Raw genomic sequence first — 27233 nt, forward strand, 5'->3', positions numbered from 1 at the left:
TACTGCATTGTTAGATTCGGTTATGGTACCGACGTAGGATGAAACTGTGTTGGTAGAAGAAACATGATCCGTTCAGTTACAGATAAAAAGTGATAAAAACTTTAATTCGAGCATGATACTCATGATATATCCTGAATGAAACAGTAGCAAAATGTAATGGCAGCAGTTAAATATGAATCACACACATGCACATACTATTCTGGTTCTTTTATCAAAATTTCATTTCAAGATAGCACTTCAATTTTCAAGAATAAGATTAATTTTGCATCATTCATTGATATACAAGTTATTGCCATCTGATGGAGAAAGTGACCACCTTTTCCTCTGCATTATTTCTACCAGATAATCAGTCCTTAGGAACGGGTCACTCTCCTCCCATGAAAAGCCCAGTCAGTCCCTTAATGTCATTCCTGCTCTGTTCACAGTCAGTTGGTAGAACCTTCTGTCCTATAACCCACTGTGACCTATATATGGAAGGGCACCCTGAGCAGAATAAGCATGATGAGTCAAGCCAATTTTACACTATTCTCAGCCCCTCCCTGATGCTAATTTGCACCCTACTGAATTGGGTAATAGTGTGCAATTGTTTTTCCAGGGAGCATGGATGTGAATGAACTGCAGCTAATGAAGTCGGCCCCTTCATCTTACCGAATCTTGCCCAGAGACCATCATCAAAGGCCCTTAATGAAGACTTAAGATCAACACACTTCAGGGCGGGTATGGTATAGCTCAGTGGTAGAGTGTGTGCTTAGCATGCATGAGGCTTTGGGTTCAATCCCCATTTGAAAAAATAAAATAAAATAAAATAAAATAAATAAAATAAAATAAAAATAAAAATAAAAATAAAATAAAATAAAATAAAATAACTTAATTCCCTCCCTCAAAAAAAAAAATCAACAGACTTCAAACTCCAGGTGGAAAGGCATAAATAGTAATGTATCCTTTCCAAAACTCAAATGTTTAAAATTTTTATACACTAATGTGCCATTTCCACACAATTCCTTGCTCCTGTCATTAAACGTCATGTCATGAGTTTTTGACACATTTTGACTTCCCATTATTCTGCAATATACTATCTCAGGTTAACCTCAGAAAACTGACGACCTAGTTATTTCTAGCATGGATCCTCTGAAGTGTGGTGCATTGTGAGAACTGGTCAAGAAATTCACCAAATTCATTACTTTTATAAAGCTTCTTCCCAAAATGAATTCTTTGGTGAATCCTGAGGACATACTGGTTCTTAAAGGTATTTCCAAGTTAAATATATATTTGCATGTGTTCTGTGCTGCATAAATTCTCTCATTATGCCAAAAGCGTGGACATCTGATGAAGCCTTACCACAGTCACAACACTGGTAAGGCTGCTCTCCAAATTAAACCCTCTGATGTGCCACAGTTTTGATCTGTGGGTAGAAGGCTTAGCATGCACATTCCTTTTCTGTGGTTTCTCTCAAAGATGCATATTCTGAAGTCTAGTGCATTGTGAGGCCTGAATAAAGCCTCTGCCACATACATTTACTTGATTTCGCTTCAATATGGACTGTTTTCACATTGATATTTGAACTTCAGGGAAAGTCCTTGCCGGGTTGACTGCATTTATAAGGTGTTGATCCAGTGTGTTCGTCACCGTTTGATATTTGGGTAAAATCCTTATACCACACACTGCACTTGTGTGGTTTCACTCCAGAATGTGGACTTTTTTTCAATTATAATCAGTTTACAATAATGTGTTAATTTTCAGTGTACAGCATAATAGTTCGTTCATACATATACATACATATATTTGTTTTCATATTCTTTTTCATTACAGGTTACTACAAGATACTGAATATAGTCTCCAGTGCTCTACAGAAGAAACTTGTTGTTTACCTAGATTTCAAAAAATTGAACTATAGTTGACTTACAATGTTGCATTAGTTTCTTCTGGTGCACAGCGTAGTGATTCAGTTATACCTACATACATGTTCTCTTTCATTATAGGTTTCTACAAGATACTAAATATAGTCCCCTGTGCTGTACAGTAGAAACTTGTTTATCTATTTTATATACAGTAGTTACAAAATATAGATTCTTATATTTAGTGAAAAGCAAGCAATAATTTGAAACTGTCATATTCACTGCATTTGTAGGTAGGGTGTAATTTGGTGAACACTGAGTTTAAGGCAACTGCCACACTCAGGACATTTGTAAGGGTCTGTCTAGAATGGATTATGTGATAGTGGGTGGGGTGGGAGCCCCGAGTAAGAGCGTCACCACACTCATGGTGCCTGGAAGGTTACTCCCCAGAATGAACTCTTTGGTGAATCCTGAGGTAGGACTACTGTCTAAAAGACTTCGCCACATTCCACAGACTGATGTGAGTCCTCTCCAGCATGAGTTTTCTTGTGAAGCAGCAGGTGTGAACACCTGCCACAAGCCTTGCCACGTGCATCACATCTGTAAGGTCTCCCTCCAGTGTGGGCTGCTTGATGTTTACTTAGGGTTGAACTCACACTAAAGGCTTTGCCACACACATTATATTTGTAAGCTTTCTCTCCGCTGTGAATTCTCTGGTGATTTACAAAGTGTGAATTTTGACTGAAGACTTTGCCACATCAGCATTTGTACAGTTTCTCTCCAGTATGAGTTCTCCGATGACTTGCCAGGTTTGAATTCCGACTGAAGACCTTGTCGCATACGTCACATTTATATGGTTTCTTTCCCGGAGGGATTCTCTGCTGTGCAGTGAGGTGTGAGTCCTGAGTGGAGGCTTTACCACCCATACTAGAGTTGAAAGGTTTCTCTCCAGGATGAATTTTCTGGTGAATCCTGATGTCAGACCATTGCTGAAAGGTCTTGCCACACTCAATGCACTTGTATGAGTTCTCTTCGGTGTGAATCCTCTCGTGATGCCGAAGACGCGAAGGCTTCATAAAAGCCTTGCCACATTCCTTACATTTGTAAGATTTCTCTCCAGTGTGAATTACCTGATGGTAAGTGAGGCTTGAACGCACACTAAAGGCTTTGCCGCACTCATTACATTTGTACGGCTTTTCCCCAGTGTGAATTCTCCGATGACTTGCCAGGTGTGAGTTCTGACTGAAGACCTTGTCACATGTATCGCATTTATATGGTTTTTCTCCAGTGTGGATGATCTGATGTGTAGTAAGGTGCGAACCCATAGTAAAGGCTTTCCCACACTCTTTACATTTAAAAGGTTTCTCTCCAGAATGAATTCTCTGGTGAATCCTGATGTCAGACCACTGCCTGAAGGCCTTGCCGCATTCGGTGCATTTGTACGGCTTCTCTCCGGTGTGAATTGTCTCATGACGCCTCAGCTGCGAGTGCTTGAGGAAAGCCTTGTCACACTCACTGCACTGGTAAGGTCTCTCTCCGGTGTGCATCACCTGATGGTCGATCAGGCTTGAACGCACAACAAAGGCTTTGCCACACACATCACACTTGTAGGGTTTCTCTCCGGTGTGACTTTTCTGATGGTCAGCCAGGCTTGAACTTTGCATGAAAGCTTTGCCGCATTCGTTACATTTGTGTGGTTTCTCCCCACTGTGGATTCTTTGATGTCTCACGAGTTTGCAGCTGTGGAAAAAGGCCTTGCCGCACTCATTGCATCGGTAAGCTTTCTCTCCAGTGTGGGTGACCCGGTGTTTCGTGAGGCTTGAACGCATCGTGAAGGCTTTGCCACACTCGTTACATTTGTAAGGTTTCTCTCCAGTGTGTAGTCTCAGGTGATTTACAAGGTATGAATTTTGACTGAAAACCCTGCCACAGACGTCACATTTATACGGTTTCTCTCCCGTATGGATCATCTGATGTCTAGTGAGGTTCGAGCTGCGATTAAAGGTTTTGCCACACTCGTTACATTTGTGAGGTTTTTCGCTCTGTGCTGCGCCGTCCTGTGTCAGTCCTGGAGGATGGATGGGGTCGTTCCCACATGTGTTAGAAACGCTAGTTTGGACACTTGGAGGAGTTCTTTCAGGCGGTGAAAATGAGCCGGCGCTGTTGGCAGCGTTCGCAGTTTGATTACATTCAAAAATTTCCCCTTGGGTTTGAGGGATCGGAAGTTTATCTTGAAAGCTTGATCCAAGCCTATTTTCAACGGGCTTGTTTCCTGCATCTTTTCTACCACGTCGATCTTTTCCATCAGTGAGATGTTCCCCATGGGTTCTACCCATTCCTTTCTCACTTCTCTCATCATCTCTCCACCGACACTCAAAGTCATACATTTTCTCTCGGATTCTCCTGAGGTGAACATCTCTGACTTCATGACTTCCAAGTCTTCCCCAGATCATGGTTTGGAATACATCTGTTGTATTAGTGTTCTCCTTTGGTTGTAATTTCTTGGTAACGTGTGAGGGAGAGATATCTACAAGATACAAACAACCATAGGTATCTTATTAACTACATTTTGTAAATAAATGTTTCATCCTGGACACATAATATTACACCAAAAATAATACTTATACTGAATGTAGCTGTGAAAATTCCCCATCATGATCTTCAAAATTTGAGAAACATTAAAGATTTAGGATTCTTTAATAAAGAAAGTGCGATCACCTGTGATTCAAATTAATTTTAGGGTAGCCTCATTTCAAACACCCTGTGACAAAAACACTCACGTTTTGCAAGCTTACGTTAGCTTTCAAAGAAAGGGTGTTTTCCACCATGACCCCAAAGCACATACCAACTCACTGTAAATGCCTCATAACGAGACGGAAAATATTAGACATATTTTGTGCGTACTTAATGCATACTGATTGTACATAATCTGCATATGAAATCTGCATACTTACTGTACATAAATGAATGCTAAAAAATAGACAATACATTGTAATGGTAAATAATCCAAAACAGGCTAATCTAACAACCTAAATAAATGGCAGTTCAGAATTACAAAATATAGCACTGAGTAAATGAAAAATTTCATAAAACAATATTAAAAAAAGAAATTTTCTCTAAATACCTGTTATAAAAGCATCCGTGCTCATGAAGAACAGGCATTCTTTTTTTTTTAAGAAAGGCATTCTACAACATTAACAAGTACATAGCAGTTATATTGTATAAGATATTCTGAAAGACCATCATCTGTAAATCACAGTAAAAATTAATAAATATATTTTTCTAGTAACCCATGATAAAACCAGCAGTAATAAGGAGCCATGTTATAGAAAAAGCATACTCTATGGTAAGACTAAAGAAAGGAGGGTGGGTATAGCTCTGTGGTAGAGCGTGTGCTTAGCATGCACAAGATCCTGGGTTCAAGCCCCAGTATCTCCATTAAAAAAAAAAAAAGAATAAAGAAAGGACTTTCATTTTAGAAAGAGCACACAATATGAAAAGTGTAAAAGGTGTCGAGATAACTGACTTCCAAAATATCAGGTCAGGAAAACATGTAACCTTATAAAGAATAAGAGCTGGAGGAAGAATTCAGAAGTCATGACTATGATTTCATGACTGCTGTCACCTAACAGCCAATCAGAGCAGCTCTCCATCTCCACAGTGCCTTTCAATTATCCAGTCACTGTCCCCAAAATATACGTAATATGAAGTGCGTACTCTGAAAATGCATTAACTAAGGTCAGAGAACGCTGTTGGGAACAATTTGAAAGAAAAAATCACACAAAAATATAATGCAAACAAAGGGATACCTCACAATAAATATGACACTTGATCTATGTCTTTCAAAACAGTAACTTGTGAGTCTTTCTGTAAAATGTGCAATATTCTAAGTCATCTAACAGTACTTGTTTGTTTTAAAAGCCTGAGGTAAGTAGTTCATTATCTGGTCTTACTCTATAAGCCTTCTGATATTGTTTTGTGTTAAGTGATGAACTCTGTTTTAGCATGTAATTTTAACTTCTATGGAAAATAAAAATGCATTTGGATTAAGGGGAGGGTATAGCTCAAGTGGTAGAGCGCATGCTTAGCGTACACAAGGTCCTGGGTTCAGTCCCCAGTACTTCTTCTAAAAATAAGTAAGTAAACCTAAATACCTTCCCCCTTAAAAAATGCATTTGTTTTGAAAGAAGATGTTTTTATGAGAATAACACCTTATCTAACATTGCTTAAATGGTTTTCATCCAAAGCGATGCAAAAGTAAATATAAATACTGCCATAAAAAAAGCACCTGAGGTAAATCATCATCATTTTGCAAATAAGGGCAGCAGACTTGGAGGGTTTATGTACATAGCCCCCCAGCTGACACAGGAAGTGAGAGGATTTCAGCCTGGACCCACAGACTCAGACAACATGTTCTTAAGCATGACTGCCCACTGAACAGTACAAATTACCAAAAAAATACAACAAACACCAAGAGCTTGGAAAGCAACACTTCCAGGCAGTTCAGCGCGGTCATGTGGTAGTCTTACCCAGCCACCCCTCCTGGAAATCACTTCTGAGTCATCCCCACTGCACATACTGATTTACGCGGTGTCCTGAGAAATTTGTTCAGTGGCTGAGAAGAGCGTAAGAGGAGATTTTGAAAAGGGAGAGAGTAATGTTGCAGATAGAAAGCAGGTTTACATTTATTGTAATACTTGCTATGAAATTTATTAAATTGAAAATCCCAGGAGTTTCATTTCCAGGTGACTACTGCAGAGAAAAAGACACAGATATTCCAGGAGATACATGCAAGAATGTTCTTAGCAGGACCCAGGAGGAAAAACCAGGAAATGGCCACCATTCTGTATCCACAAATGCAAAAACAATGAAATCTTATCGACGGTACAGCAAGGTAGGGAGGGAGACCCTGCGTTCCAAATGATGATCTGGCTAGGTGGGCAAGTTTGCTGGAGGAAACCAAGTTAGCAAGCACTTTTATGCCAAGGTCTGAGCATTTTAAGGATGTGACTGCATTAGTTAATAAAGGGGAAAAAAAAAGAATCTCACTAACATACTAATTATATAACGTATTGTTAAAAAAAGAAATTTAATAATTTTGGTATATAAATTGTTCAGTCTAAAACTTTTTGTTATTAAAAATTATAATAGTATGGGGGGAGGGTATAGCTTAGTGGTATAGTGTGTGCTTAGCATGCATAAGGTCCTGGATTCAATCCCCAGTACTTCAATAAAGAAAATAAATAAATAAATCTAATTACCTCCCCCCTCCAAAAAACAAAACAAAAACAAAACAAGAAAAAAAAAAACCTGGGGGTGAAAAAACATAGCTCCTTAAAAAACCAAAAACCAAACCAAAACAAAACAAACAAAAGAAAACAAAAAATAAATAAATAAATAAATATAAAATATATACTAGTGTCTTTTTTGCTGGCCTTCTCTAATAATAAGAAATCATATTATTGGATCTCTTAACACAATCTATGCAAAAAAAAAGAGAGAAAGATATGAGGAGTGATGTCAGCAAGACAGAAGAACCATAAACTCCAGGCATGGAGTTAATCCATGGAGAAACCAACTAAACTACAGCATAGAAACAAAAAGTCCTTTGGGGAAACTCTAGACATTAGTGAAGAAGCTACGGGACTCCATCAAATTCCTACCCCAGAAACACTGAACCAAAAGTGAAGAAAGGCTCATGTCGATTTGCCTGACTTTGCCTCCCTCCCTTCGAGGCACACTGCAGTGAGATCAAACTGGAGAAAGCCTCCCAATTCCCAGGTCCTCCCTTGGGAAGAAATGCAAATCAAAGCCACAGTGAGATATCACCTCCCACCTGTTAGAATGGCTGTGATCAAAAAGAGAAGTACCAGCAAGGATGCAGAGGGATGGGTACCCCAGTGTGGTGCTGTCGGGAATGTACATTGGTACGGCCACTATGGAAACCAGTGCAGAGGTTCCTTGCAATATTGTAAAGAGAACTACCATATGGTGCAGCAATCTCACCTTTTTCGGTATGTATCAAAAGGAAATGAAATCAGTATTTCAAAGATGTATATTTGTATTCTATGTTCATTATAGGATTATTTACAATAGTCAAGACATGGGAACAACGTTAAGTGTCCAACCTAAGTGTCCAAGAGATTAATGGATAATGAAAATGTGATACACACACACACACACACACACACAAACACACACACACACACACACACACACACACACACACACACACTGGAATATTATTCAGCCACGAACAAAATGGAAATCTTACTATCTGTACCAACATGGATGGACCCTGAAGGTACTATGCTAAGTGAAATAAGAGAGAGAAAGAGAAAAACTGTGTGATGTCACTTATATGTGAAATATTAAAAAAAAAAAGCCAAACAAATAGAAATGAAGCATAGAAAAGTAGACGCCAGGGGCTGGGGGCGGGCAGAAATGGAGAGATGTTCATCAAAGAGTGTAAAACTCCAGTTGTAAGATGAGTAAGCTCTTGGGAGCTCATGTGCAGCATAATAACCACAGTTGTCAATACTGTATTATATACTTACAAACTGTTAAGACAGTAGACCTTCAACCACAAGTAACAAATGTTGGTGAGAATGCAGAGAAAAGGGAACACTTTGACACTGCTGGTGGGAAAGTAAACTGGTGTAGCTACTGTGGAAAATGGCATGGAGGTTCTTCAAAAAACTAAATTTAAATGGAACTACTATGTGATCCAGCAATTTCACTCCTGGGTAAAGAACTGAAGAAAATGAAAACACTGATTCAAAAAGATATATGCACCCCAGTATTCACAGGAGCATTTGTTACAATAGCCAAGATATGGAAGCAGCTTAATTGTCCATCAACAGATGAATGGATAAAGAAGATGTGGTATACACACACACACACACTGAAAAATTACTCAGCCATAAAAATGAATAAATTTTTGCCATTTACAACAATATGGATAGACCTGGAGGGTACTGAGGTTAGTGAAATAAGTCTGCAGACAGAGAAAGACAAATACTGTATGTTATCACTTATATGTGGAATCTAAAAAATAAAACAAAGATATGAACAAAACAAACTAGTGGTTACCAGTGGGGAGAGGGAAGGGTAGGGCAAGATAGGTAGGGGATTAAGAGGTACAAACTACTGTGTATAAAAAAGCTACAAGGATATACTGTACAGCACAGGGAATATAGCCAATATTTTATAACAACTTTAATGAAGTAAAATCTATAAAAATTTTGAAGCACTATGTTGTACACCTGAAACTAATTTAATGTTGTAAATCAACTATACCCTCAATAAAAAAATAAATAAATAACCCAGTGGGGGAGGACTGGGAAGACACAAGAAGTTGCTGTGACGTGAATTGATGGATGTGTTAACACACCTATTGTGGTAATCTTTTCACAATACATACGTTTATCAAACCATCACAGTGTACACTTTAAATTCTATCTCAATAAACCTGGAGGGGGAAGAAAATACAAAGGAGATGATGCTTTACCCTGTGAATAAAAAGAATTTCCCAGAAAAGACAATATGAAATCAGGAAGAGCCTACATTCCCAACCAGGCAGAGCAGTGGAAGAGAGACAAAACTACAAGATGTGGCAATCAGACATTGCAGGGTCTTGGGATGGGACTGTGGGCTCTACCCACAGACACGCCTGAAAGATGGATATCTATGCTCCGCATGTAGGACTTGGGATCAAAAAGAGGACCTGTCTGTCCACTGTCTTAACAGTAGTTTTCCTAAGTAACAATCACAGATGATCCAACCCACCTCCTATTATACAACCCCAAGCTGTGTGACAAAATCAGAAGAAAGGGCTGAGGGATCCGAACAGGCAGACAGGGCTTGAAGCAGCTCCACGCAGGCTCTGGGGTGACAGATGGAATCAAAGAGCAGCCAGTGTTTTCCCATCTCCTGATTAGGTCTTCCAAGTTCAGCAAATGGGAGGGAATCGAGATTGGTCCAAGAGTTGGTACTACGGAGGCATCAGCTCTGATCTATATGGACTAGGAACTGAGCATCCAATGAAATCAAGTACAGAAGGGGACACAAAAGAGAGCGAAATCCCTTTAAAACAGCCCATTTGGGGGTGAGTGGGGTGTAGTTCAGTGGTAGAGTGCATGCCTAACATGCACAAGGTTCTGGGTTCAATCCTCGGTACTTCCATTAAATAAATAAATAGAAACCTAATTACTGCTCCCCATCTCTAAAAAAGAGGAGAAGAAAACCCCAGCCCATCCCACTCCTCAAAGTTAAGGACCAATGAGTTCGCAGGGGCCAGATGACAGAGTGTAGATCATGGGAAAGATCTTCTTTGTCTCTGGCGCAGCTGCAGCACCACTGGAGGGTGAAAGAACACAGCTCCCATGTTGAAGGACTGGGTGGTAAGTAGGGGACAAGAAACATTTCCTCTGAGTTCACGAGAAATAAACTTGTTTCCCCACAAAACTCTCCCACTTGGGGAGAGTTTCCCCAAAACTATTAATGATGTGGCTTCCTCTCTGTCCAACTGAGACCTGACCTGTGTTCACACCCTTGATACTTTCCCACCTCTGTGGGTTTTGTTTTGTTTTGTTTTTGCTACTTTCCCTTCCCTCTCCACAGTCCAGTGCTCTCTGTCCTTACTCCAAAATGGGGATAATAATATTCAGGTCAGGAAAAGAAATCCCTGCTAGTAAGAAGAAAGGGACATCATGTGCTGTGAAGCTTCCAGAATCCCAGCTCTTTGTTCAGCTAAGGCGAGAAGGTATCAAGGAAATTGTGTCACAAAAATTCATCCACTGCTTGCCTCCTTCTGAATGCACAGAGAACAGTATAATATGCTGACATCTAGCTCTCTTTGAAGAACTACTGAGTCAAAAGCACTGGAGTAGAAAAGAGAGAAGTGGATATTTTAAGTTGGCCCAAATCAAACCTTATAGTTTGATGCATATTTTAAGCTCTGGACCCACCACCCATGATGTATCATAATGTGGGCAGCTCATATGATGAAAGGGAAGGTTTAACGTCCTGATGTTGCATCATGAAGCTTTTCACGTCTGAGTCAACAGGGATCTCCGATCAGTCAAGCTAAACAAGGCCTCCTAAGGGGCACGCAGGGAAAACGCAAAGACAACTTCCGTGGGGAAGTCCTCTCACCCAGGGACAGCAGGTTCCTGTAGGTCTCCAACATCACGTCTCTGTACAAGGCCCTCTGAGCAGCGTCCAGGCACTCCCACTCCTCCTGGGAGAACTCGATGGCCACATCCTCGAAGGTCAACTGTCCCTGAAATGAAAACACATTTCACAAAGGGGCCGTGAGCAGAGCTCTTATTTGCACGCGAGAAGAGGAGAGAGAGGTGAGGATGAATTCGGTTGAAGCGTGTGTTCTGATAGATCCATGGAGAGGTATTTGGAGACAATCATGCATCTCTAATTTATTGTGCTTTTCCATAGGTTATGACAGCCTCCAAATCAATGTGGATTTCTCATTTTTGTGTACATTATATGAAATTTACAGAAAAAAATTCAGTGCTGGGTCATCTCTACAGAAGTGTTAAAGAAAGGTCAGAATCTAAAAATTGTGGTGATGATAAAAATAGCAATGACTACAGGTTTTTGAACACTTCTTGTATAAGTGTATACCATGTAACTTCCTGTATGTCAATCACTCTAAATGTCATACAGGCGTGAACTTGTTACCACTACAATAGATCATTAGAGAAAGATCTGGTTCCATTTTACAGAGTAGAAAACTGGGTCACAGACACTAAGAAACTCGCCTCAGGTCAAACAGTTAAGAAATGGTAAAAGTACCTGAACTGAGGTGGGTGGGCTTTAGAATTGAACCTAAGAAATCAACCACTGAAGTAAGAGATTCAGAAGTACAGTCACACAGGGTTCTCCAACTGAGAAAACGTGAAACAAGTTCAAGATTAACATGGAACTGCATATAAAAGGTCATCGTTTACACACACACACACACACACACACACACACGCATGCACATTAACACATTATTCTTACTATTATTTTAATCATTAAGATGATAATGTTGAAAAAAATTCAAGTCATGGGATTTTTTTGTAATTGTCTCTTTTTTAATTTTTATTTTTAAATTTTCTTATGGAGGTACTGGGGATTGAACCCAGGACCCTATGCTTTATGCTAAGCATGTGCTCTACCACTAAGCTATACCCCTCTCCTAGAGCATGGAATACATTTAAGATGAGTTCAACTTCTAAAAAAAATGTAGTATATATTTATGAAAGATCATATCTTTTATAAAAACCATGGACCTGCACAACCATACACATGTAAACAGATTTAAATTAACTGAAATGAGAAGAGTTGTCTCTTAATACTTTGGAATGACTTTTTTTCATTATCATTTTTATTCCCATATATTTCATATTTGGGAAAGGGAAAATGTATCAATTGTACTTAACTTAGTTTGTCAACATTATTCTATAGTAGGCTAGTAAAAAAAATGGTATAAATGTGAAAAAAATATAGACTACTTTAACTATAATCTCTATAAAATACCTATACTGAAAAATATAAACATTGTTTTATCCATTTAAATTCAGATTTTTAGGCATGAAAAAAGCCAGAGTGTATCTGTTTATTCTTCCAATAAGATGATTCAAGATTAGAGTAGTTACTGGTGTTACACATTAATTTAAGAGATTAAGATTTTTCATTTCTTTTTTTTTTTTGGTAGGGGGGAGGTAATTAGGTTTATTTATTTATTTATTTATTTAAATGGAGGTACCGGGGACTGAACCCAGGACCTTCTGCATGTTAATCATGTACTCTACCAGTGAGCTATACCCATCCCCAATGTTTTAAAAAATTACAGTAGGAGGTACTTGAAAAAAATTCTTGGATATTTAAAAATCATGACAAAAAGGAAAACTGCTTATTAAGCAAAAATATTTCACTAGATGCATTTCGTCTGAAATTACAGTGGAAAAAAGCCAGAGCTCCTGCCATTCACCTCTGTACAATATGCCTAAGCAGGGACCAGCAGAAGAGGATGAAAAAAGAGGAAAAAATAAAGAGTGAGAGCAAGAGAGAGTCCATAAGCCAGAACTGTCAAAATGCACAAGTCCAAGGACACAGATCGGATGAAAATGTTAAGTGGAGGGAAGATTCCACACCAACGGGGCCCTAATGAAAGGAGGGGTGGCTATGTTATATCAGACAAAACAGACTAAAGACAGAAACTGTCACGAGAGACAAAGGACAACACATAACAACAAAAAGGTCAGCTCACCACGAAGCTATGACAATTATCAATACAGATATGTGTCCAACATTAGCGCTCCAGATAAACAAAGCAAACGTTGACAGAAATGAAGGGAGAAACAGACCGCAGCACAGTAACAGCATGAGACTTCCGTGCCCCAGTTTCACTTATGGATGGAACCAAAGAGAAGGTCAGTAAGGAAACTGAGCCCCTGAGCAACACTACAGGCCGACTGGACCAAACAGACCGCACAGATCCCTCCACCCAACAGCAGCAGCAAACACATGCGTCTCCAGCACACGTGAGCCTTCTCCACGACAGACCACACGTTAGGCCGCAAAAGAGATCTGAACACAATTAAGAAGGCTGGGACCATAACAAGCGTCTTCCCGAACCACAACGAAGAGAAACCGGAAACAAAGAGCAGAAGGGAAACAGAAATATCCATCAAATGGGGAAAGTAAACAACTTTCATTTTTAAACAACTGACAGTTCTGAGAAGAAATCACAAGGGAATTTAAAAAAACATCTGGATAAAAATGAAAATGCGGTTGACCCTTGAACAACTTGGGGGTTAGAGGTGCCAACCCATGAATGGTGGCAAATCCAAGTATCACTTTACAGTGGGGCCTCCATATTCCTGGTTCCACATCAGTGGATTCAACCGACGGTAGGTGACGCAGTACCTTAGTATGTATTTATTGAAAAAAATCCATGTATCAGTTAACTGTGCAGTTCAGTCCCATGTTGTTCAAGGGTCAACTGTACAACTACCAAAACTTCTGGGATGCGGAACTAAGAGGACCGTCTGCAGGGGTAAATGCTTACATTGAAAAAGAGGAAAGATCTCAAATCGGAAATCTATTTTTACACCTCAAAGAAGTAGAAAAAGAAGAACAAACCTGCAAAATGACTGTAACTCATAAAAAAAAGTTTAAATAAATAATAAAAAAATTAAAAAAGAAGAACAAACCAAACTAAATTTACCAGAAGGAAAGAAAGTAAATGAGAAAAGTTAGAGCAGAGATAAGCAGAGAGTAGAAAAACAGTATACAAATCAACAAACCAAGAGTTTTTTTTGAAAACATTAGCAAATTGACAGAGCCTTAGTTAGACTGAAAAAAAAAAAAAAAAAGAACACTCGAGTAACTAAAATCAGAAATGAAAGGGGAAGACTGCAACTGCTGTCACTGAAATTTTTTTTAGGTGGGGGAGGTAATTAGGTTTATTTATTTGGGGTTTTTTTTGTTTGTTTTTTGGGGAGGAGGTACTGGGGACTGAACCCAGGACCTCCTGCATGCTGAGCATGCGCTCTACCACTCGAGCTATATCCTCCCCTCAGGTCACTGAAATTTTTTAAAGGGATAAGGGACAGCTATGAACAATTACATGCCAACAAATTACATAAGCTAGAAGAAATGGTAATACAGCCTACAAGGACCTAATCATGAAGAAATTAAAAATGTGCACAGAATTATAACTAGAGTTTTAAGCGGTAACTGAAAACCCCCAGCAAAGGAAAACTCAAGACCAGATGGCTTCACTGCAGGATTCCACCAAACAATTAGAAAAGGATTAACACTAATTCTGCTAAAAGTCTTCCAAAGAGTTGAAGAGGGAACAATTACAAACTCCCTGCATGATTCTGATACCAAACACAAAGAAAGACAAAAGCAGAAAAGAAAATTACAAACCAATATCCCAGATGAATACTGATATTAAAACACTTAACAAAATACTACCAAAGCAAGTTCAATAGCACATTAAAACAATTCTACATCATGACCAAGTGGAATATATTCTTGTAAGGTAAGGATGACTTAACATACAAAAATCCAACAACATAATATACCACATTAAAGAATAAAGGCAAAAAGCAACACAAGAGCATCTCAATTAAGAAAAAATATTTGACACAATCCAACAACCTTTCAAGGTAAAACACTCAACATACTGGGAACAGTAAACTACTTCAACATAATAAAAACATGAAAAGCACACAGCTAACATCATACTCGATGGTGAAAGACTGAAAGCTTTTCCTCTCAGACCAGGAAGAAGGCAAGGATGCACACTCTGCACTGCTGTTCAACAAAGTACTGGAAGTCCTAGACAGAGCAATTAGACAAGAAAAAAATATAAAAGCCGTCCAAACTGGAAAAGAAGTAAAATTATCTTTTTTTTCAGATGACATGATCTTATGTGTAACAAAACTATAAAGATTCCACAAGAAAACTTACAACCAGAAAACAATTTTAGAAAAGCTGCAGGATATCAAATCAACACACAAGAATCAGTTGCATTTCTCTACATTCACAATGAACACTCTGAAAACGGAAATTAAGAAAACAATCCTACTTACCATAGCGTCAAAAAGAATGAAGTATTTAGGAATAAACTTCGCCATGGAAGTGAAAGACTTGTACACAGAAAAGTGCAAAATATTACGAAAAGAAACCAAAGATACAAATAAATAGACATTCCACACCCAGGAATTAGAAGAATTTATATTGTTAAAATGTCCATACTACCCAAAATGTTCTATGGATTCAACAAAATCACTATCAAAATCCCAATGGAAATTTTTGCAGAAATAGAAAAACAAAATGCTGAAATTCAGATGGAATCTCAAGGGAACTCAAATAGCCAAAATACTCTTGAAAAAGAAGAAAGATGGAGACCTCACAATTATAGATTTCAAAACATATAACGAAGCAAGAGGCATCAAGATGGAGTAGCACTGGCAGAAACACAGCACATAAACCAACAGAACAGAACACAATGCTCAGAAACAAACCCTTGCAGCCGCCAAGGGATGTTTGACAAGGGCACCAGTGGGAAAAGGACAGCCTCTTTCACTAATGACGCTGGGAAAACTCAGTACCTGCTTTCCAAACTTTCAAAAGCATGAAGCTGGAACCTGACCTTACACTATGTACAAAAATAAACTCAAAACAGATTGATGAGCAGAGCATAAGACCTAAAACTTCTATGAAACTTCTAGAAGAAACCCTGGGGGAAGAGGTTCAAGACACTGGATTTGGCAATGATGTCTTGAATGTGCACCAAAAGCACAGACAAGAAAAGCAAAAACAGACAAAGACAAAAGCAGAAAAGAAAATTAGGTTGATTTCATATTTTAAATTGATGATAGAATAAAACCCCCTCTACCATTGACATCTGTTTCTGAACTTTCAACTCCATTCACAATCACTAAGATTGTGAAGCAGTGACTCACTTGTGCAGCCTTATATAAGTGTATTCTAGAATGTATTATAAAAACAGGCAGAACTGATTTTCCCTTATTGCTCTTTTCCCCCAGAATTTATCAGCTATTTGTGAACATTAATATGTGACTTCCATATGCAGCTTCTTTACCCTGGCTTAGAGAGGACAGACATCCAACCAGATGGGGCCCCTAAAAATAATCCCCGCTACCTAACCACACTGACACCATGGGGCCAACACCCCGCCTCCGATCCAAGCCTGGGCATGAAGGCCTTCAGGATTCCCACCAGGGCCTCTTCATAAGTTCACTGGGTCGGGGGGGAGGGTGGAGCTCAGGGGTAGAGTGCATGCTTAGCATGCACGAGGTTCTGGGGTCAATCCCTGGTACCTCTATTAAAAAAAAAAAAAAGAAAGAAAAAGAAAAAATAAGTTCACTGGGTCATGATGAGATGGAACCTAAGTGGATACAAGAGGGACTGAAGGAAGGCCCTGGGTGAGTGCGTGTTTATCAAGCAGGATACTTTAGAGTCAGATGAGTGAGTGCAAAGCAGGGCATTTCAGGAAGGAGAAACAGAACAATCAACCAAGAACATGACTTCACCTGAGAGACAGCCATTTCTGACTCCTTTCCTTTCTTCTTCCTCTTCCGGCTTCTTTCTCGGGCAATGTCTTCAGAAGTCAATTCTGAAAGGTGGAAAGATATCATTTAATGCTGAGAATCAACGCACCCCTCCCTGCGCCACAACCACACACACAGGGGAGACCTCACCACGTGGGACAGACAGTCCCCTGCTGCCCACTGTCATAGGAGGGACTCGGATCAGGAAACTCCACACACAGACCAACAAGGGAGTTTCCCACACTGTCCTCAGACCACGATCCCCTCCTGGTGAGCCCCTCACCCACATGGCAGCAGTGGGCGCCTCAGCTGGACCCGACAGCCCCCTTCAGGTCACAGACCAGGCCCTGATCCACCCCCACACAGAGCAGAGCCCCCGCCCCCTCAGCCCAGATCCCAGCCCTCAGGACGGGAGGACTCAGAGTCAGGATGCTAAGTGAGGGACCCAGACTGGAATCACTGGGCCCCTTAAAATATTGAGGTTGGGCCACATATTGACTTTTTGAAGGGGATTCTCTGGTCAGGCGGCACAAAAATGTATTCGCAAAATGCCTCAGCAAGCTAATGTGTAGCCAAGATGAGTATCACTCAGAGGAGGCAAGCCCAGCACACCTTGCACCTTTTATTGAGCTATAATTGACAAATAAATATTGTGTATATATCAAGTATACAATGTGATATTTGACGTATGCATACACTGTGAAATAATTACCAAAATCAATTTAATTAACATGTCCATCACTTCATTGTTACTATTTCGAGTGTGTGGTAGGAACACTGAAAATTTATTCTTTCAGCAAGTTTCAAGCCTACATTACAGTATGATTAACTACAGTGACCATGCTGTATATTAGATCCCCAGAATTTATTCATTTTACAACTAAAACTTTGTACCCTTTAACCAGCATCTCCCCGTTTTCCTGACCTCCCAGCCTCTGGTAACCACCTTTCTACTCTGGTTCTATGACGCTGACTGTTTGAGATTTTTCACATAAGTGAGATCATACAATATATGTCCTCTGTCTGGCTGATTTCACTTAGCATAATGCTCTCCAGATTCATCCGTGCTGTTGTAAATAACAGATTTCCTTCATTTTTATGGTTGAATTTCATTATATATATGTATGCACATTTGCTTTATCCATTGATCTCTCACTAGACATTTAGGTTGTTTCCATATCTTGGCTGCAAGCCATGCACATGGGAGTGCAGACTATCTCCTCCAGATACTGATTTTGGGAAGGGAGGAGGGTATAGCTCAGTGGTAAAGTACGTGCTTAGTATGCATGAGGTCCCAAGTTGAATCCCCAGTTCCTCTGTTAAATAATAAACAAACAAATAAACCTAATGACACACCCCCAACGAAAAAAAGATATTGATTTCATTTCTTTTGGAAATACAGAGAAGAGTTCTCGGCTCTCAGATTTCTCACTCTGCAGTGACGTTGGTTAGATACTCACAGCCTCAAATGCTGACTGGATGGGGTTCGCTGGGACTGGGCAAACTCAGGCCAAGAACAGCAGGAGGCGGGTGTCTGAACAGAAGGGCAGTGGGGAAGCTGGAAGACCCAAGGCAGGCAAGGCGCACCAAGAGAAAACACTTCTCTCCCTCAAGTCACCTACTCGGAAGAGCACGCACGCTGCCATTCCAGAGAAGACGAAGAAGAAAGGTGAATGGAGGGCGGGCGTGTTGGGGGGAAACACAAGACCCTTTCTCTAAGGTGACCCCATGAGCTCACCCCATTCTGTTGACTAACTGGGGAGAATGCACAGAGCTCCTCCGTCATCTAGTTCCTGAGTCTCCCCGCTACTGCCGGGGCTCTGAATCCCCAAACACTGCTCCCCTTCCTGTCTCCAACTCCCTTCCCAGAAAGCAGTGGGCCTCCTCACTGGAGATAGAAACTTGTTCCTCATTGAGTTTAAAATATCTCTGGGCAGAAGGGAACCCAGGGAACAAATGTCAGGAGGGAGCTGGCCATTTCCCGCTCCCCTAGGTAGTCGTCACCTTGTTCTGATTGTGTGTGTGTGTGTGTGAGAATTTCCAAAGACAATATGAAATAGACAAAGTAGAAAAAAAAATAAAATAAAATGATAAAAAATAAAATACCTTGCTGCTTGCTCCCCAGTTTCCTTCTGACTGTATTGTGTCTCTGTATGTCTGTGTCTGTGTGTCATGTGTGCATGTCTGGGTGACCGTGTGTGTGACCATGCGTGTGTCGTGTGTGCGTGTCTGTGTGTGTGAGTGCGCACGTTCTGGGACAGGCAGGGAGGGCACGGCAGAGTGAGCGCCGCGGTCCCGGCAGTGAGGCAGGAGCAGCCGCATCTTCCCAAGGACGAGCCTCTGTGCTGCGGTCTCTGTGCCGTGACTGCCCTTGACTGAACACTCCTTCCCTAAGTCACGGGCCCTCACAGCACTTCTGAACTTGCTCCCCACCCCCAGAAGGCCCTTCCTGATGAAAAGTGTCTGCCCTGTGAATCATAAGACCCGCGGGGCCCTTCTGGACTCTAACCTACAAACTCCCAGGGGTCTGACATACTCCCCAGAAACCGCGTGATGAGCCCCCTACCTTGCTACACAATCCCACAACATATCCCAATAACTCACGCGTCCGTGACGGATGGCACTCCTGACGACACGAGGACCGCTACACCTGACATCCTATTTCCATTCCCAGTGACCCCAGCCGCAGTACTGTCACTGCCGAAATCTAATAAAAGAGATATTTGTCCAGTGATGCACCTACCCCAATGAGACCTCAGTGTCTTCCCAGGGCACACTCCAAATTCCCATATGTATCTTGCAAACTGCATCGGAAACTTTCTTCATTGCAACCCCAAATACCCCCAAACACCAAAAGTAACCCCCAAAAGGATCTCTGAGATGTTCCCTGTAACTACTCTGTGGGTTGCCCAACGATTCCTGCCCTCCCAAAAGACCCCACAAAATTCACTGTGTGAAGTGGATGCGGGAGGCATCTCCAGGATCTACCCCTCACCCCACCAGGACCAAGGCACCCATCCTCCTGGGCCCAGAGCTCCCTGTGGGCGCAGCTCAGGCCTTGGTCCTAACAACCCCACAGGGTAACATTCTTCTTCCTTCATTCCTCCTCTGGTGTGATTGTGAGCTACCCAGTCAAACCAGGCATGGAAAATCTCAACCTCAGCATCCGCATCCCAGAGGACCTGAGAGGAGACGTTATGCTACCCAAACCCGACCCACGCAGCCCCACAGCTACCCGTGAACCCACTTCCAGGTGCTCCACCCAGAAATGACACGTCCCTTTCCAACAGGTCCACACGCCCCTTGATCCCCACACCCCGCATCCACTGGGCTCACCTAGAGGCCCATGCTAGCTTCCAAGCCCCTCCTGCAGACCTCTACAGCCTCCCCTCCACTCTTTCCCATTTTTCAACATCTCCTCCATGCGTGTGTGATCAAATGGGGTTAAAAAGGCACAGGGACCTCTGGGCACAGGCATTGCAGAAATGCACAAGCTGCCACCCAAAGGCCACTGGGCATTCAGTATGGAGATCAAGAAGGTGACCCTTCTGTTTCAAAATCTGCACCTCTGGGGGAGTGATGGAAATGTTAGGTATCTTGATTGTGATACATCTAAAATATGCGCAGTTTACTGTACAGAATTTATACCATAATAAAGCTGTTTCAAAACAAAAACAAAAGAAAACAAAACAAAAATCTTCTTCTGGTAGGAAGGAAGGACGGAAGGAAGGAAGGAAGGGAGAGAGAGAGAGAGAGAGAGAGAGAGAAAGAGAGAAAGAAAAAAAAGAAGTTGACCCTCCTGGGAAGCCTTTCCAGCAACTGGGAACATCATAGAGCCTAGTTTTCAAGGCATATGAGGATTTAGATTGCACTTGGTGAGGAAGTCACAGAGAGAGAGAGAGAGAGGGAGAGGGAGAGGGTGAGGAAGAGGGAGAGAGAGCGGCCCCAGATCTCACTGCCCCCGTCCTCCCCACTCACAGCAAGCTGCAAGATACCCTACTTTTTCAGGGGTGCTTCCTTCATGCCTCCCTCCCCAGGCTCCTAACCTTCTCCCCATTCTTAGCAAAGTGTAATCATATCCCTGACCCTGAGCAGATGCAGCGCTAGAAGGCAAGCCTCCTGTCCAAGTTGGCAACTGGTCCCCAGATATGCAGAATCTGGAAGACCACGGAGCCACAGTGCAGCAGTGACACAACAGAATAAAACATGGGGACACCTCAGCACACGCATGAGGACACCAGTGCTGTATGGCTTTTTAGGTCTCAATACATCCTTTTGCTCTTATTTTGAGTACAAAGAAGTAGCCAGAGGAGGTTTAGCTCAGCGAGAGTTAAAATTTCCAGAACAAACATGGGAACCATCCTCATCCCCTGCCCTAGCCCCTTGGTCTTCCTGGACGAGCACTCAGTCCTCCCAAAGCCCCCAGCATTTAAACCTTCCCCAAACAGAGTGCCTCAGGCGTCCCTGGAAGAAGATGGAGATCATGCACCCTCCAATGGAGGGAAAACAGCAAAGACTCAAAACAATCAATGGAGAAGAGCATTTCTCACAGAGACTGACGTGGAAGCAGTAAAGCCCGGGTAACGAGGTAGAGAATGACTAGACACGGGCAGGAGAAGATGGGAGGCATCTCTGGCCTGACCTGAAGGAGTAGAAATAGAGCAGAGGATTTAGGGACAAAGGGTGAAGCAGGAAGTAAGATCTGAGACAGAAAAGGTGTTGGTGTTTGGGAACAGAGCAAAGGTGACTGTGACAGGGCAGAGTGAACTCTGAGAACAACAGGGTGAGCTCCCAGGATGAGGCTGGAGACACTGGTAGGGCCCGGGGGATGACAGGGCTGTGGAGCCACAGTGAGGTGTGGGGGTCTGGTCCTGAGGACAAACATAAGCCAGCGGAGGTCTGAGTGACAGGAAGTGACAAAAATCTCCTTCCAGATTTACCCTAATTCAGAGAAGACATCTGATAATAGTCTCTCTGACTCTGAGCCTACGGTCCTGCCTCCAACCTACTGTTCTTTTTGTTTTTCATTTTGGGAGGACTGGGACACATCTAAAATTCCAATTACAGCTGGGCACTCCCTCCAAGAAGAAATGCCACACACAGACACTCACCCAATTTGGCCAATCATTTGGGGGGTCAGGGTTGATCACCCTCAAAGAATTTCTGGTCTACTTTCCCATCTCTATTACACGTGGGCTCCCTGATGCCCAGAGGTTAGACATTTCTAAAAAGGTCTCAGTTGAGTCAACAGAACCAGATGGAACTGAATTCTGAAAAGGTGGCCTGAAGGGTCAGTGGGCGGTCTGTCCTTACCCGCCTTCGCACTTAAAACACCGGAACCATCTTTCAGGTGCCTGGGCTTTCAGGTGCCTGGGCAGAGGAAATAGCTCTTTCAAGGTCTGATCACACAGATGCCAAGCATTTAACTCTTCTTTTCCAGAAAAGCACAATAACATACTTCTAAAGTATAGAATTGCAAAAACATAGCAATGGTGAGGAATACACTGGAAAGGTTCAGCTGTAAAAGAAGCTCTGAGCAAATTTCTCTTTTTTTTAAATTTCAGGTTTATTGAAGGCTTTCTGTTTTGCTTTGTTCAGCAAATTTCGCAAATAGATTGGCTCTCTCGGAAAAAGATTCCACATCAACCCAGCCATCCTTCAACTTCCCCTGAGAGTGACGACGAGGGACTTGAGGGGAACATCTCCTTAGCAGCTCACAGCTCACATAAAAGCAAAGAAAACGGAGTATCAGACTAACCAGGTTTAAACCATTAAGTTCAAAGATCATTGACATCCTTACCTAGTACCCACTGAAATAGTCTAAAATTAGTTACTAGTTCCCACAGAACATTTCCAGTACCTAAGAGAAAAAGGAGAAAACACACAAGACTTGAGCTAAGCCAGAAAGAAATTTTAAAAGGAAAGAAGTTGTAATTTTTTTAAAAGCCAACAATTCTGGGGTCAAAGTCAAAAAATATTGAGAATATGTCATATTTAGAAAATGAGGAGGGAGGGTATAGCTCGCTGGTAGAGTGTGCATTTAGCATGCACAAGGTCCTGGGTTCAATCCCCAGCACCTCCATTAAATAAATAAACAAATCTAATTACCTGCCCCCACCAAATTTTTTTAAAATAAAATAAACACAAATTTAAAAAATAAATTTAAAGAAATAAAAATAGAAAATGACATGAATTGATTGTAGGACATTCATCAAAGGTATTTCATAAGTTATTATTTATAGGACAGCAGAAATTGAATGAACTAAGAGTTACCTCGTGACAAGAACAACGAATTAAATGTTAGAGAAAAAAAAGTAAATCCATTATACAAAAAAGAATAGTAATTTTAATATTCCTTTAAATAGGCACCATGAAGTGACAATTTTCCCAGCACACACACACTCCCTACTCCATGCCAGGAAAAGGGAAACAGGCGAACCACAACCGACTGCATCAAGTCACACTGGCCTTTGGCTGAAGGACCGCAGGTGAACGCTATCTTCTGAGAAAAATCAATATAAAATGCACGAGCGTTATAGGGAGGAAATTTGCAATTCTCATTCTCATCTGTATAATTTAAACAACTTTTACACTGATTAGATTATAACGTCAATCTCTCACGGCTTAATCATTCATATGCAATCAATTCATCCGGATCCAGGTCACTCCTCTTTCTTTTCTACTACGCATTTCCCTCTGGCCTTCTATTTATCTCTCTATTTCTTTCTCCCTCTGTCTTCTGTTCTCCTCCACTTTCCTGCTGTGTCTGCCCTCCTATTTCTTCCCTCACTCCTGCCCTCCTCTCTGCAGCTCATTACCTCTCGGCTGCTTTCTTGGCAACCTGATTGTCCTCCATCTCCTTGTATTTCTGCCTCTTCTTCTCCCATCCTAGCTTCCTCTCTGCTCTCCCTCCCTCTATCCCTGACACATTTCTTGGTCCCCACTCCCTGGCATCCCCGGGGGGCTGTATGTCTTTCCTGCGTTATTCCTCCTTCTGCTCTCCGTGTCCCCCTCGTGCTCTCTTTCTTTTCCAGCCCCGCGTTGCTCAGTGCGCCACGGCGCCCACTCTTGCCCTCCCCCTACACTATCTGGAGTCCTTCACCACTGTTGCCCCCGCTGCTCCCGCTGCTCAAGGGCCCTTCTCTTATTTTGCTCACCTTCACCTCTCTGGAGATTCCGTTTTTCTCTAAACTTCTCTGCTTTACCCACCTGCTGGGTGGGTTCAAGGCTTATTCTCTTTCACGTTGCTGTCTTTTTGCAAGTTCCTTACCAATCCTCTACTTTGTCAACAGGTCGCCCTCCTCCTTTTCGCCTCCTCAGTCTTCTGTTTCTCTCTGAGTCGCTCTGGCTCTGCTTCTCCTGATCCTCCTCGCCCACATCTTTACAGGGATGGCGACGCAGTATGTTACCGCGCCCGGAAGAGCACATTTCCCAGAGGGGTGGAATTTGGAACGTCAGAACCAGGGGCGTCACACGGCTGGCCCAGGTCACCTTCCCAACGCGCGGAAGGTGGAAGGGTCACTAGGAGGGGGAGACGGGCTGGGAGGGAAGGTGCCTCTAGAGAAGGATGGGCAGGCTCTCCAAAATCCCCGGGCCAGGACCAGGGAGAGGACGCGGCCTCGCCTGGAGCGGGGAGACGGGAGCCGCCCCCAGGGGCCTAAAAGGCCCGGGCTTGGATGGCGGTTAGGGAATAAATCTACCTCGCGGAAGAAAATCTTATGCGCTGCAGCAGGGGTGGAGGGGTCAGTGAGGTCAGTAATGGGTTTTAAAGCAGGAAAAGGACGCGACAAGGCCGTGTCTAAGTGGACCGAAGGCCGAGGGCTGGGACCGGCTTCAGAGTGACTTTAAACCGAAGGGGAAGCGCCCCTCGGCCTCGCACGGCGACGTCTGAATTTACTTAGGGTGGAGGGGGGCGGTGCGGGGATTTACGGTCCGTAGCGGCCCTCAGACGCGGGTACGGAGGAGAGGAGACTGGGAGAGCAGCTTAAGACTAGAAAGGTAGACACTCACGCTGGGTAGCGAGACTTCGACGCCGTGCTCTCTGCTTCCGGGTCTGTGAAACTGCGCGCGGGCGAGCGCGCGGAGGGAAAAGGCGGGGCAATCTGGGCGCGGTGAGACCGCCAGGGGTCGGGCTTACGCTGGGAGAGGCGGGGCCTCGGGGCGCGGGGCGGGGCCTCGGGGCGCGGGGCGGGGCCTCGGGGCGCGGGGCGGGGCCTCGGGGCGCGGGGCGGGGCCTCGGGGCGCGGGGCGGGGCCTCGGGGCGCGGGGCGGGGCCTCGGGGCGCGGGGCGGGGCCTCGGGGCGCGGGGCGGGGCCTCGGGGCGCGGCCTGCTTGTACCGGCTCTTAGCTTTCGAAGGAGGCCCTCCGGGCTTAGAAACGCTTGGGACTCTTCTGGGCCTCAAGCAGCAGCACTGCTTCCTGAATATTTTAAGTTACGGTTCTAACAGTTTTAAGGTAAAAGCTTACAGTCGTGTTGGCCACTTATGTTGGAAACTAAGATGTCTTCCTCCTAAGCTGAAAACGGTTTAAGATCGAATGCTGTTTCTGCCAGCGGGTTGCACGCGAGTTCTGCTAGTGAGGCTGAAGCAGTTCCGCGGGCCGGGAACTGCTATCTCGGCGGGCAGGGTCGATGTCCGGCGGTGCCTGGATCCAGAAATATTTTCTGCAATTAAAATCAGTTTCAGCAATTTAACTAAACAAGGATTCGAGTTGTCTGTGTAGGAATGTGAAACACAAAACTCTGCCTTCAGAGAATGGGCAGTTTCACATTGACACCCTACTAATTACTCGTTCACCCAGGAGTCCAGCTCAACACTGCTCAGTTCCAGAGACTTTCAACGGGACAAGACCTGGAGTCTGAGGCTTGGAGGGCTAACGCATGTAATAATTTAGGCCAGCAACCATTGCTTGAAAAAGAGCAACAAATGTTTAAAAATTGTTATACATTGCACTATTCTTTATAATTGTTATTCTCTTCCACACTTGAGATGAATTACTTTCAAATACCTTTGAGATAAACCTGTTTACACCATAATATACTTAAATCAACACCTAAATATAATTAATTTCAAACTCACTATACAAATTGGAATGGTTATTTTTTATTTCAAAATTGTAATATATTTTAGCTCTTTGTTTTCTATTTCTTTTTTAAAAAATTTAATTCTTTTGGGTGGAGTAAGGAGGTAATTAGGTTTTTACTTATTTATTTATATTTAATGGAGGTATTGGGAATTGAACCCAGGACCTCGTGCACCATGCATGCTAAGCATGCGCTCTACCACTAATCTATACCTTCCCCTGATTTCTATTTCTGAATTTTCTGGCTGGTGTGGATAACAAAGCCTGTAAAATATATACTTTTCAGAAGACACTGGGATTTATTTTCACCTAAAGGATAATCAATTTTACAATATTTCTCAGGGTATTTACTAGGGAGGTATATTCTCTTTAATATGAACCCTAAAGAAAGTAAAACTAGATTATCAATTATCCAATAATTTCCAATAGTTTCATTTCTACCCTCAATATTTTTGCAGTATCTGTTAACATCAGCTACAAGTATGTTTTCTCACATCACTACATGTGAAAGATTTCATCCACAGACAAATGGCAATCAACTGAAATATAATGTTTGGATAGGGAAATTAACATATTTGAAATATTGTCAGGTGAAAATGAGCAGAATGTCCTATTGTCACACACATATGAATACAAGAAGACATACCACAATGACTGGATAGATTTTGGGATCTTAATAATGTAGATTATTCTGCATTATGTAATACTGCTAACTAGCCATGTGACAAGAAAGAAGCTTTAATATGGACTTCCACGATTCCAAGCAAAGATGATTCCAAGCAAAGGAAGTTGTGTTGCTTGTATAATTTTCAATGTAGCAAAATGGGCAATTCACAAGGAAAAAGAAGGGACATTTCCTCAATCACGGGATGTGACTTATTACCAATTCAAAAATGAGAAAAACACAAGGAACTAGTTTGACTTGCGTATATACATGTATTAAACCCTGTGCTAGAAAAAAAAGAAAAAGACTATACATTTTCGAACACAGAGGCAACAACTGAAATGTTCACCACCATCAGACTTAACAAGAGATTTTATTCAAAAGGACTATTGCAGTAAGGAGAATACTCCAACCACAAGACCTGCAAGTGTCTCAAAAGCCAGACAGAAGAGAGATTTTCTTTTATACTGAGGGGTAAACAAGGCTAGAAAAAAAATCTCATATGGTGGGTGTAAACGAGGAGGTGGCATGACTCATGGTTTATCAGGAGGTATTTTA

At 42.3% G+C, this 27233-nt stretch overlaps 1 protein-coding gene across 1 annotated transcript; it reads right to left on the reverse strand.

The window, feature by feature from the left end:
- Positions 1-85: 85 nt before the first annotated feature.
- Positions 86-25097, reverse strand: LOC105067184 (uncharacterized). The gene is made up of 6 exons (XM_074371008.1): positions 24088-25097; positions 19535-19637; positions 18391-18569; positions 16913-16995; positions 10992-11118; positions 86-4362 (listed from the first exon to the last, which is right to left on the reverse strand). The coding sequence occupies exons 4-6, from the start codon at positions 16925-16927 to the stop codon at positions 2594-2596; spliced, it is 1911 nt and encodes a 636-aa protein (XP_074227109.1). The 5' UTR covers positions 16928-16995; positions 18391-18569; positions 19535-19637; positions 24088-25097; the 3' UTR covers positions 86-2593.
- Positions 25098-27233: the final 2136 nt, after the last annotated feature.

This window comes from Camelus bactrianus, chromosome 9 (assembly GCF_048773025.1).
Source record: "Camelus bactrianus isolate YW-2024 breed Bactrian camel chromosome 9, ASM4877302v1, whole genome shotgun sequence".
In the NCBI taxonomy this organism is placed as follows: Eukaryota; Metazoa; Chordata; class Mammalia; order Artiodactyla; family Camelidae; genus Camelus; species Camelus bactrianus.

What these genes read in the sequence shown, in the direction of transcription:
- LOC105067184 (XM_074371008.1), bottom strand. An exon ending in CAGGAACCTGCTGTCCCTGG is followed by an intron (nt 4,363 to 10,991) that starts GTGAGAGGACTT and finishes TGTATCTTGTAG; the next exon opens with ATATCTCTCCCTCACACGTT.